Raw genomic sequence first — 13531 nt, 5'->3', positions numbered from 1 at the left:
CTCAAGGTCTCATTTAAGAAGACTCTGGCTGGAAGGAATATTTAGCTTTCACTTGGGGTTAAAGCCTGGGTGTAGAACATCCTCTGGATGAATGACTGGTCATTCATTGTTCTAGAGCAGGAGCAAAATGGCTAGAAAAGTCATGTTTATGCAAACACTTGGATTGGGAAACATAAACCAAAAATGACTCAGAGAAGTACCATATAATTATATACAGAGTCAAAGGGCTCCTGCCACTGCCAGGGGTATCACTGTCCACCTCAATCAGTCTTAAATACCTGGATGTCAAATATTTCTGGCCAGCTATTTCTGTCCTGGCAAGCAAACAAGCCTCTTTTCCAGAAGAAATAATAGGTATTCAATAGGTAGGAAAGCAGGCTATATATGCGATGTGCTGGGGGTGGAGATTTTATCTAGTAGATTATGCTGTTTCAGTTATTTCCTTGCTGGCTATCAATTAGTAACACTATGTACAGTGAATTGACAATGCAGTAAAGGAAGTTGTTAGCATGAAAGAAGACGTGCCTTTGCTTAAATTGCTGTGCCTCCTTTTCACAACTACAAAGAAACTTTCCACTACATTAAACTGACGCAGTGGCTCAGTGGGTTAGGACGCTGAGCTTGTCGATCAGAAGATCGGCAGTTTGGCAGGTTGAATCCCAAGTGCCACATAGCAGAGTGAGCGCCTGTTACTCGTCCCAGCTTCTGCCAACCTAGCAGTTCGAAAGCGCGTAAAAAATGCAAGTAGAAAAATAGGGACCACTGCGGTGGGAAGGTAACAGCGTTCCGTGAGCCTTTGGCGTCTAGTCATGCCAGCCACATGACCACAGAGACGTCCTCGGATAAGTGCTGGCTCTTCGGCTTTGAAACGGAGATGAGCACCGGCCCCTAGAGTCGGAAACGACTAGCACGCATGTGCGGGGGAAACCTTTACCTTTAATTTGAGAAGAACTCCACGCGACAATTTATAGAAATTATTTATTTATTAATTGTAAGATCTGCCTTTAAGGCTTTCTTTCCCCCCCCCCCATTCATTCCCAATTCAGAACTATCATCTAATTTCTACTCCCCCCCCCAAAAAAAATCCCAGAAAGTACTGCAGAAAGTAGAGAAACAAGGAGAAGGGAAGACAAATCATCAACCTAAAGCATCCAGTGCCATTTCTGTCCCACGTCTGTTATGGGTCCAGATAACCCACTTCATTTGGTTGCTCTATATAGCTGGCCCCACACTACCATCTCAACAAATTTTGCCACACAGGACAGGTTTAAGACTAGGGGTGATAGTTATCTAATACCCCTGGATCCAGAGAGGGCCCATACAAAATAATGCTATAAAAAGAAAGAAAACACTGATGGAAAGCAAAATATAAATGCCAACCTTAGAGATCTGTTACTGGGGCTTTAAATGTGCATGTATTTTTTTATAGTACCGGTACATACAACTCTGTATAGTAGATGTTGTGTACAGTATATACAACTTTGTCCAGTAGATTCTTCTGTGTTGGCTGCAATCACAAAGCTGCAGAAAATGTTAGAAACGGGTCTGAAAATTAACACATAAAAGACCATAGTGATTTAGTCTCCCAGAGAAAATAAAATGAATAATTGCATATCATGCATAAGTGGACAACAGCTAAAGCAAATAGATGAACGTGTACTGTGGTAGGATATGTCTGCTCTATAAGTAGACAAGACAAGAAGCAATGGATGGAAACTAGTCAAGGAGAGAAGCAACCTAGAACTAAGGAGAAACTTCCTGACAGTTAGAACAATTAACCAGTGGAACAACCTGCCTGCAGAAGTGGTGAATGCTCCAACACTGGAAGTTTTTAAGAAGAGACTGGACAGCCATTTGCCTGAAATGGTATAGGGTTTCCTGCCTGAGCAGGGGGTTGGACTGGATGACCTCCAAGGTCCCTTCCAACCTCTTCCTCCTCCTCCTCCTCCTCCTCCTCCTCCTCCTATTATATTATTATTATTATTATTATTATTATTATTATTATTATTATTATTATTATTATTATTATTATTATTATTATTACATCCAAAATTACTTTTATTGGAACAACCATAGTGAGAGAATCTAGGAGGCCTCGATGTGCTTGCCCCATCTCTCAGTTTACCTTTATACGAAAGGGGCTTGTCTGCGACCTTTTTTCAAATTAGTTTTTTGGCAGGGACTCAAGACTTGCTTGTCTGATTGTAGCCTTGCTTGCAGATCTCCCCCCTGATCTTCAAGGCCACTCCCTATTCCTTAAGATGGAAATAGTGAAGTATTTCAAATTGGTTGAGCAACTGCTGGAAGAACGGTAGTAGATAATATGTGGTCTGTTGTGAGGACTGAATGTTTGCCAATAGAAGCAAAAATGGAGGTGCATAAAAATGTGCTTTTATCCAGTTTGTTCTATGAAATGAGTTAGATATGGGGGGAAAAAGTACAGTGAAGTGGTTTAATAACATACAGAGAATGCATGAGATTTGAACTGTAAAACTAATATTTGATAAAATATTAAATGAGTAAGGAGAAGGCCAAGAAATGTATGATTGGGTGGATTTGATGAGCTCCTACACAGGATAGTAGGGAGGAGTTTGTTCTTCATGAACTGCAACCCATAAAGTGATTTATGGACATACTGGAATCTTGAATGGCTTGCAAGGATAGGAAGGAATGGAGAGTTTGTATAAATTGGTTACAACTATTTCTTTCTCGCTATTGAACTTTGGGGCTTTTATTTCTTTAGCTTATTACTTCTTACTCCTTTGCTTTGCTTTCCATAATACAATATTATTTACCAGTATAGGAAAAGAGTGAATCCATTTTCGTACAGCTCATTTAGAAGATTATATCATTTTCTTGCGTCGGTTCATTCCTCAGTTTGCCTTATTCTGGCAAAATATCTTGATGCAAGTATGGGATGCAATGATGCTTCTGTATATTAACTATAAGGGTTTTTTCCAGTATAACACTTTCTAAACTGGTAATGACCTACAAAGCCCTACATGGCATGGGTCCGGATTACCTACGGCAGCACCTGCTGCCGGCGTCAACCTCCCTCCGTCCAGTGCGCTCCCACAGAGAGGGCCTCCTCAGGGTGCCTCCGATCAGAGAATGTCGACTGGTGGCCCCCAGGGGGAGGGCGTTCTCTGTGGGCGCGCCAGACCTGTGGAACCGCTTGCCGGTCGAGCTCCGGATGGCCCCCGACCTTCGCTCCTTCTGGCAGGATCTAAAAACCTATTTATTTGAGCAATCCGGCCTGGTCTGATGGGTTTGGGGTTGGGTTTTTTTAATATGGTTTTAACTATTGTATATATCGGGCATAAATTATTTAATTGTTTTTTAACTTTTGTACTTTGTTTTTTAATATTTATTGCCCTGTACACCGCCCTGAGTCCTTCGGGGTATAAAGGGCGGTATAAAAATTTAATAAATAAAATTTAATAAATAAATAAATAAACATCCTTTTTAAGAATGAATTCTACATTCACCTAGATTTGCCAGCACAACTGCTTCACAAATGGCGTGGCCAAGAGTAATATGCCCAAGGGGAAAGAGAGAACAACAACAACTGCTTCACCAACCTGTCTATGCTCTCTGCCTTTGACTACTAATTGCTGTTTATATGATATCATAAAAGGCTACATTAACTATCCAAACAATTGCTGGTCTGCTGGATGGAAGAAAAAGCACAAAAAGAAGAGAGAGCAGAGAAGACAGAAAGGGAGAAGAAATTACAGGTCGTGTAAGGTAGGATAGACAAAAGAAAGAAAAAAAACACCCAGTCCAGGACTGCACCCACTAAATCAGCCAAACAACCAAAATTGAAGAATTCCTTCTGCCCAGAGAAATTGTAGGTAAACCCATTCCTAATTTTACCCAAACCTCAAAAGATTTAGGGGTGTTGTGACTCATGGCCAGCCTGTGGGTCCGGCAGCCGGCTCAGATGTCTCGGATGACTCAGATGAGGGGGAGGAGGAGTGTGTGGAAGACAAACCGGCTGATGATGGCTTGGAGGCTTCGCAGAGCCCCCAGCCGGGGCCCTCTTCTCAGCTGCGTGAGCCCGATAGTGCGGAGGATGATGACCCACAGCTGGCCCTGTTCAAGGACGCCCGACGCAGGAGGCAGTCGAGCAGGAACAAACAGAGAAAGGCTGTGGGACTCCTCGGGAGGAGGCACAGGGAGGCCACGCCCTGATCTCTAAATAAAAGGAGTGTTTGGGGAAGGGCTGGTTGCTGAAAGCAACCCTTCCGTTTGAGGATTCAAGTTCCAGTGTTTTTGTTTCTTGTTCTGTTGTTTGAGTAATAAATCTTGGCAGACGCTTTCCAGCCTTAGACGCTCTCCAGTCTCTACTGTTTGAACAGGGGTTTGCCTTATTGCAAGGCCGGTAGCAGGCTGGTTCAGAACAAGGGGTGCCTGAATGGGATTTCAAAGAAATAGAAAAACAATAGCTGCTAGAGTTCTCCGTCGTCATAAAAGACAAGCTATTTGAGCATTTTAATTCTCTCCCAGTCCTTCCATCCCCCGCTTCCCTCTAACTCATTTCCATAAATGACAAGATAACACAGTGCCAGGACTGGAAAAAGATGTTTCCAAAGGGTAGCTCAAACAAATTTATGGCTAAGCCTTCTTTACAGCACAGTTATGCCCAGGGCTTTTTTTGTCGTAGAACGCTCAGAACGGAGTTCCGGCACCTTTTTTGGATGGAACCTTGTAGGGTAGGCAAGGCAGGTTGTATGACATGTGTGAGTTCCGGCACCTTTTTCTTTTACAAAAAAAGCACTGGTTATGCCCATTTTCGAGCAGTTAGTCTTATGAGTAAAAATCTAGACTCGCTGAACAGCAGCTTTGAAGCTTTTATTCATAAGCAGACTGAAGGAAACTCCACTTTTATTGAAGCTCATGAGAAAGGTCTGGATTAAGGTCTGTTGTTTATCCAGACCTTTCTCATGAGCTTCAATAAAATTGCCTCAAACCACATGATGGGCAGCAAATAAATTTAATAATAATTCACTGGGTTAAGAGTCCTAAACAACCTCAGATTAATAAACTGTTAAAACTGATAATAGTGTCCAAGCCAAAATCTCCATCACAACAGAGACGAATACTGCTAATTCTGCCTGTCATAAAACCCTGAAGCACGTTCATTTCCTTCAGCCAAATCCAAATGCATTACATATATTAATGAACAGCCTAAATTTCAGTTGCTAGGTCACAAGAAGAACAATCTTAATTTCTCTGTGACAGTTTCAATAATGTAAGCCCCAGCTCTGTGCAGCTGACAGTCTGCAACCTTAACCTGGAAGTAAGTAGATTTTACTGACATCTAAACAAGCTACCACAAGCATCTTTGCTGATTTTCAAGTTTTCCATATCTGAGTCTTCCATATCACGACTAAGGTGCCTGCTATTGGTGATTCTTCTCCATGTATGCCTTGGACAAAGCATGATTCTGGGGATCAATCTGTTAAGAGATAAGAGTTCAAGGATGCTGTATAGTAGATACCAGCCTTATCAGCAGTTTTGACATTTTGTCTAAGAACAAACAAGATGGCATTCTACAAAGACTCAACAGACCAATGCAGACCTTAATGCAAGCTGCTGCTACTTGCTGAACCTCTTACTAACCTTAGCAACTAATGCAACTGATTTTTCAACTGGCCTCTGGAAATTCTACAGGTAATTAAGGCTGAACATTTATTACAATTCTACCAGATCAAAATGCTTTTAATGATTATCTATTTAGTCCACTCCACTCTCATAAACATATCAAATACATTTGGTACCAAGTTGCAAAATAATAATGAGAAATGTGCGAATCTTTGTTCCCAAGCTCATACTTCGGTTGGGGGTGATTTTAATGCAGAAAAGATTCAGGTGATCAAATTCTGTATGCCCATCCAGCAATTTTGCTTGATCAAATTAGACAACCAATTTCACTTGTACATCCTGAATAATAATATATTTGTGTAACCAATCTGCAGAATTTACCTATAGTATTGTTCAGGATTCCAAATATCAATTTTTCACTATTGCATTATTTCTTGCAATTTATTTGAAAACAGTAATAAAACTGATAGTTAAACCATGGACAGAAAGCAACCATTAACTCTTAATATTGAACTAATAACTATTACTAAAATTCAGAATGCTTCCTAATTGGAAATTGCCAATTGTCTATAATAGGTAAAATTAAAAGCAAGGCCTTATAGTCAATAAAGTGTTTTATTTCACTAATTATTGGGACTTTTAAGAAGAAATGGTGATGTTGAACAACTTGATCATTACCCATTATACATCTCTTGTCCATATCCTACAAGAACGTATTTGCTATGGGCAAAGTAGACATACTACCCATATTAATGTCAGTGTCAAACCTTCAAACAATTCTGTCTGCAGCCATCTTTACTTCGTTTTCAGTTGCCACAGCCATGGGAGGGGGGAGATGTATTCTTTTAGTTTAACCATAACAAATACTTTCTTGTGGGAACCAAAAACATAAAATCTATACAAAAATAAATGAGATAAAAAACAAAGCTAAGAAGTTAAAAAGATGGAGGGAGTGGTCTTAAGCCACTAACCACCCCTAGGTTTGCATGGTTATTGGATTCATGCTAATTGACATGAATCAAGCCAGAATAGGGAGACCCAACCTCTCTTGATAATCTATACCAGGGATTCCCATCCGGGAGTGCTTGCAAAAGAATAAAAAATAACAAAGACATTAAAAAGAAAAAGTGTCCTAACACATATCCTTCCTAGCTGATTAATACATCAGTGTTAGTTTCCCACCCCTTGTGAAACAGACCAAAAGAATTTTGAGCTACTAAACTACTAAATTTGTTTACAAATTGTTAGCCTGTCAACTACATATTATATGAATAACAAAATAGTTAACAGAAAACATATTATATAAAATTATAAAAGTAATAATTATTAACAGTAATAAAAGACAAGATTGAAATTCCAAAACTCCATTAACAGATTGCTATTGTAATGAACTCGTAGAAAATCTACCAAAGCTTCAATCCCAAATCATCACAAATATTTGGTCCCAGATCAAATACCCACATTTGTTTCTTAATACCATCTCTTATCAATTGTTGATTGACTGAATACAATAAGTCCAATCTCCAAGGACAATCTATCTTCCTCCCAAAAATCAGATAACATCATTCCCCAATTAAATGTAATAAGTCTATTTCCCACTCTCCTTCAAGCCCCTTTAAAAAGACCTATTTGCTACTTATTCACCCAAAGAGTTTTCTGCTATTATATAAAAGCACGGGGTTGAGCTTCAGGAAGATATATGAAGTCAACTCTTTTATTTCTGAGTCTATATTTCTTCCCAGCCAATTTACTGCAGGGAAAACACAGTCCTTCTGAATGTTTTCCAGTGTCTATTGTTTCTGAGTCTGCTGCTTTGAAAACAAGTTCTTTCTGTGGGTTTAAAGTATTCAGGGTCAATTTCTTCAGAGTATTTTCCATGGTCTTTATGAGTTCATCAAACCTTTTAGAAAAAAATTCAGTTAAAATTACATATTGCTAAACAATCTGTTTCCCCCCCATGTCAGCCTCCTCCTCCTCTCTGTAATCCAATATGTTGTTGCTCAATGGAATAGATAAGTAAAGCAGGGAATAAGCAAAAAATAATAATCAGAAGATATTTTCTGATTACTTTGATCCAAAAACTTTTTACAGGTTAATAAAATAGATTCCCTGCAGTGAATATTTAATAATATGTAATTCAAATATAAACATTTTGCCATCCATAGGCACATGCTGTGTTTCCATACAAAAAAGAAGAGTTGGTGAGAGCAGTCAAATAAATCAAAGAAAGAAAGCAAAAAACCCAACCAACCCAAACAGAATCCAACAGGATTTGAAATAAGTCAGCATTCAGCCAGTCAATTAACCTTTAAAGATGAAGAACAAAAGCAAAAGTTCAAAAAGTGAAGTTAAATGTCCCAGGCATGCTTATGAAACGTTCTGCTGGTAGGAAGAGATGTAAAAAAAGACAACTGACTTTCCAGAGGCTCCCACAAGGAGCTGCAATCGTCAAGATTCCCCCTCCTGGGTGGGTCCACAACCATCCAAAGGTCATCTTAAATCATTCCAAAGCATCCCATTCAAATCCAGGGGGAAAGACTTCCAAAGAACTAATCCTGGCAGCAAATACTGGCTGAGAATTTTAATTTTAATTTTAATTTTAATTTTAACTGGGGTTTTATTTGTTCAGGGACGGATATAATTTTTTTAATTGTTTTTAACTTTTGTATTTTTGTTTTTAATCACCCTGTAAACCGCCCTGAGTCCTTCGGGAAAGGGCGATATATAAATGTAATAAAATAAATAAATAAATAAATAAATAAATAAATAAATAAATAAATAAATAAATAAATACAACAGTGTGTAAGTAAGAGAAAGAAAGTCTCTTACTCTTCAGCAGCCATCTTGGGGAGGAATCAGTTTCCAGATAATTCTCAAGGGTAGCCCCATGTACAGCACATCCCACGGTGACAGATGAACTCACCCAGTGGCTTCATGTAGATGTTAAAGAGGAATAGAGAGAGCCCTGAGTCTTGCAGTACCCCACAAAGCAAGGGGCCACGGGCCAGAGCCTCTAGCTGCCAACCAATGCTGATTGGGACCCACTTCGGAGCTGACTAGCTTAAAGGGAGAGTTACATTCAGTGTTATACACAAATATTGATATACTATTTTTATACAAATGTTGTGTCAGAAAGAAAGTAATATCCTAAACAAACACACACACATGCACAAGGGTCTCTTAATGGGCTTAAGGGGTCAAGAGTGAATTAAAGAGCTGAATATCCCAAGATAACCTCAGCAGTTAACTGACAGCTGGTTCAAACAGGGGCAACTACAAAAGTAAATGCAGGAATGAATAAGACGGCTTGAAAGAAAGAATGGCAAGTCCTGTGAAATAAGAAGCTGACAGAATTCCAAATAGCGAAAAAGAGTCATAGTACGACAAGAGACATTTGAAGTGAGGAACCTCTGCAGAAGGACCTCTTGGCACAATCAGGAGAAAGGAAGGGCTTGTTTGTAAATCTGCACAAATGCTCTAGCTCTTTGGGATGAAAAGAATACAATGATGGTTTGATCACAGAAAGAGCTGAGTTATAAAAGATTTACCAAAGATGGAGAGGGATGCATGAGGTACAGGAGTGACACAAGTGGTGACAATAACAGGAAAAAAAATGCTTATTTTTCTCCCCTTTACCCGGCAGAAACATATGAATGGCAGCAGTGTTTTCTCTCTACTTCTCCCCTCCCCCTTCCTTTGGCTACTGGCATCAAAGGTCTACTGGCAATCAACGCGCTGACATTTTTCTGAGTTTTGCTTTGCACATGTTTGTGAAAATCAAACTGAAGAATAATTAGTTAAAAGCACCATTTTACATTCTCTCTCTATTGGTAGCTTAGAGGATCCATATTTTTTATTTTATTTATTTATTTTAATTCCATTTATATCCCGCCCTTCTCCGAAGACTCAGGGCGGCTTACAAGCTTAGCAGTAGCCTTCATTCTATGTATATGCCTGCTTATTAGGGCTTTCACACACACACCAAGCGGCATTATTACAAAGTCAGCTTAATTGCCCCCAACAATCTGGGTCCTCATTTTACCTACCTCGGAAGGATGGAAGGCTGAGTCAACCTTGAGCCTGGTGGGACGCAAACCTGCACTAATTGCAGGCAGCTGGTGTTACTTAAGGAGGCATTAGCCCACTGCTCCACCAAGGCTCTGTATACAAATCACTATGGCTTCCTCAGATTAGAAGGAATGTAAGAAGGAAACAAGGAGTGCAATGTGTAGGCTGCAGCCTATGTTAGTAACAAGGGCTTACTTCCAACTAAAAACATGCTTAACTTTATAATCTTAAAGTGCATAAACTGTTTTTTTAAAATCTTCAGTGTTACTGCCAAATGAGAACATATCAGAGAGGTTAAGTAATTCTATTTTAATGATCTTCTGTATCACCTGCTTTGAAAATCTTGTTTTACTCTGTATAGACTGGTTATCCATCCTAGAGCATTGTGCTTTCTGAAATCATTCACTTAAAAGATAATGTGCATTTTAAAACAAAAACCATTGGAACTCTTTTTCCTGAAGATAGGAAAAGACAACAGTCATGAAAAATAAATCAGGACAAGTTATTTGACAAACAGGAGATTATAAAATGTATAGAGATCAGTCATTTGCATGTTTTCTTCCAAAAACCCTCTCACAATGTATGAATTTTCTGCTCCTATAATATCACTTTCTATTGGACATAATTTAGTGTTCATGAGCTAAAAAGGCAGGTCTAGAAAGTCTATGGCACCAAAAGGTCTCTCTCTTAATCGTCTTAACTGGAAGAAGAAAAAATCAAAAATAAGGAGAGAATATGGCATTTGATTTGAAAACAATCAAATGCCAGAGACCAGGTGTGTGAAAAATACAACATAAAGTACTGGCACATGATACTAGGTATCTAAAGCAAATCTGAAAAACCAGACAATCCAATTTTAAGATGTCTTCTACATTAATTATTTTACCGGGGCAAGTAAATTGAAAACAAATGATAAAACATTAGATTTCTCAGTGTTTTCGTTGTTGTCCTAAAGCAGCTGGAATGTCTCCTGATGTGACCAAAGCAATGGCACTGATAAGCAGCAACCTTTTCCCATGATGCCATTTTCCAGATTGAAATCAGTCATCCAAGTCAAAGCTGCCCTCAATGCCTCTGACTTTTTTCAGAACAAATAGGCGCATCTGATGATACATGTGATTGAACTGAACAAAAGACACTCAAAAAAAGCAATTAAAATTCACTCTCTCCTAGGTGGTGCTCCAGTGAAATCTAGAAAGTCTGGACACACTAAACCATTATCTTTTCTGAGTCTGGGTGCACTGTGACTTTTTTGTCTCTAGCTCCAAGGCTTTTTCAAACTCTCCAATAGGTCTGCAGCAACACTGTAACTTTATCTCTTTATTTCCCATGCACTTCACTCAGCAAGCTCAGGTCACACATTGCCATAGGATTATGATCTTGCTGTTCAGTGGCCCGATCCAACATCAGTCATAACAACATCACGTAAACGTCAATGAAATCTAGAAAAGGTATTCAGAAGTCTAGGGTTTCTAGAACTTTCAGAACAACAGGTGAATGTTTGAACAGATTAGCAAGCGGCATCCTGCTGGATGACAGGGTATTATATTTTTAAAAGAGGTCATCAGTCTCCAATTGTGAATCTCTTGGCCACGAACCCTTAGTCCATTACTTTGCTCAAATAACAACTACTAGGGACAGAAAAGACACAACAAGGCAGAGCAATTTAAAGCTGACAATGCTGTCCTAGAGTTCAACAGGCAGAAAGGCATCATTCCGATGGACAACTCCCCCATAAGGGGGAGCCGAGGTCTTCTTTCCACACCGGTCCCCCAAACTCTCTGACCCAATGGCAAATAACAGAAGGCAAAATGAAAAAGCCCCGTAAGGAAGGGCGCCACCGAGAATCGCTCCCTTTCACAACGCAGCAATCCAGACGGAGAAACGCGAGCGGACCTCCGGCGTTAAAGACGCGAGGGGGCTCGGTCCCTCGGTCCACAAGGCGGCCGGAGGAGATCGGGGAGGGGAAACGGCGCGCCTTTGGTAACCGAGGCTGGCAGCCACCCACCCCCGGCGAGGCAACTTACTCACCGCAGTCGGCGCACAGGATCCGGCCCACGTCCTTCTTGAGGTTCCTGCCGCTGGTGTCCAACGGGGCGAAGGAGGTCTTGAAGACCAGCGGCTGCTGGGTGGGCTCCAGGAAGAAGATGTAGCGGTGGTTCCGCTTGACTTTGAAGCAGGGCGCCGGCATGGAGCCCACGCGGATGAGCTGCTCCTTCTGGAGCCCACCGCTGTTGAGGGGCCACAAGTCCAGGACTTTCACCAGAATGCCGGACGTCGGCGTCTCCTCCTTGCTCCAGTTGCCGGTCGCCGGCGTGGGAGAATCCGCCGTCGGCAGCGCCTGCACCTTGCCCTCCAGCACCACGGCCGCCGAGTACGCCTGGTCCTGCACCGAGCGCAGACTAGGCGAGTAACAGGCGAGCGACACGCCGATCAGCCACATGGAAAAGCCGGGCGCCGTCAGAGCGCTCCTCATGCCGAGACAGCCGCAGCCCAAGAGCCTCTCGCCCCTGGCCCTCGTCCTCCTCGCGCGGCCCAAGCCGCCGGCCCAGGATGGGAGATGCCGCAGGCCGGCGGTCCCGCTCCTCCACCTGCCGCTGTTGCCGCCACCGCCGCCACCGGCGGAGCTCTTCTAACGCCTTCTGCTCCCGCCGCCGCCGCCGCCGCCGCCGCTGCTGCACTGAGCCTGCCGGTCCTCGCCTTCTTCCCTCAGGAACGGCACTGAGCAGCAGCACCAGTCCTGCCGCATCCAGCCGGGCCATTTGCAGGACGCCGACGCGGCTCCAGCTGCAAAACCGGAAGCGGCGTAAGCTCGGGCCCAGCCGCGGAGCTGCGCAGGGGCTGCGGAACCCTTCCCTCCTCCTCCTCCTCCTCCTCCTCCCTCCCGAGGAGGACTCCTGCTCCGAACACCTAAGAGAAGGGCGGCCGAAGGGAGGCGGCTTTATCTCTGGCTCACTCATCGCAGGAGGAGGAGGAGGAGGAGGGAGACGGGAGGCTCCTTCATCCGCGCCCCGCCTTCTGCATCAGGTCGAGGAGAGCGGCGGCGGCGGCGGACCCGGAGCCTCCCTTGAGCACCGTCGCGAGCAGCGCCGCATCCCAGCTAGCCGAGCGAGGCTGCCGGCCTGGGGGAGAGCGCGGCCGACGGTGGCTTCAGCCGAGCCCTCGGGGATCGCTGGCGGGCCCCGGCGTGGCTCCCCTGCGATTCCGCCCCCACTTTCACCTACCTCTAGTCCATGCCGTGGAAGGACGCTCTCGAGTCGCCAGCCTGAAGGCGGCAGCCACTTGCTTCGCGGAGGGCGCGAGCCGCGAGCGCTGCAGCAAGGTGGGCGAGCTCCAAGCCTCGGGGCGAGGGGTGGGGGAGGAGGGGGGGTCCCATTCAATTCGTTAAGACGGAGCCGCGCGAGAGTTCGACCGCCGGGCCTGCCTCGGGGGGCAGCCGCGTGCGGGCAAGGGTGCCGAAAGAGGACGGAGCGCGCGCGCCTACCCCGGCCCACGCGCGCCACCCCGGAGAGCCGAACTGCATTCCGGGGACGCCCCCCCGGAAGGCTCGGCTGCCCATCTGCTCGCAAATGCCGGAGTCCCCCCCCCCCAGGAATTGGAAGGGGAGCTTCCCGGTTCCCCAGACTGGGGGGGGGCTTGTCGTAGCAAGGCCCCGGCGCTTCTCGTTGAGCCGAACCGGCCGGGCGATTTGTGTTTTCTCGGCCAAGTTCACCGAGAGGTCAGGGCATTGGGCAGGAGGGATTCCCCCTCATTTGCATAAGTTGATGCCCAGCGGAATTCTTTGGGGGGGGAGGGTGTCCACTCCTCACCGATTGACCACCGCGGAGAAAATCCAAAGGATACTTAGAAGGAGGTT

The 13531-nt window shown here is 43.7% G+C and overlaps 1 protein-coding gene across 1 annotated transcript in view; it reads right to left on the bottom strand.

Annotated features, from left to right (window-relative positions):
• NRG2 (neuregulin 2) overlaps positions 1-12151 on the bottom strand; it is a gene marked incomplete at both ends in the record, with an annotated part of 177057 nt that extends 164906 nt beyond the window's left edge. Inside the window, one exon of the mRNA XM_081325568.1 lies at positions 11707-12151. Coding sequence (XP_081181694.1) covers positions 11707-12151 — 445 coding nt within the window. The remainder of the gene's footprint in view (positions 1-11706) is intronic.
• Between the last annotated feature and the right edge of the window lie 1380 nt (positions 12152-13531).

The sequence above is a fragment of the Vipera berus genome (genome assembly GCF_964194415.1).
Source record: "Vipera berus genome assembly, chromosome: 3".
NCBI lineage: Eukaryota > Metazoa > Chordata > Lepidosauria > Squamata > Viperidae > Vipera > Vipera berus.
This window is presented reverse-complemented; position numbering and strand designations above follow the sequence as displayed.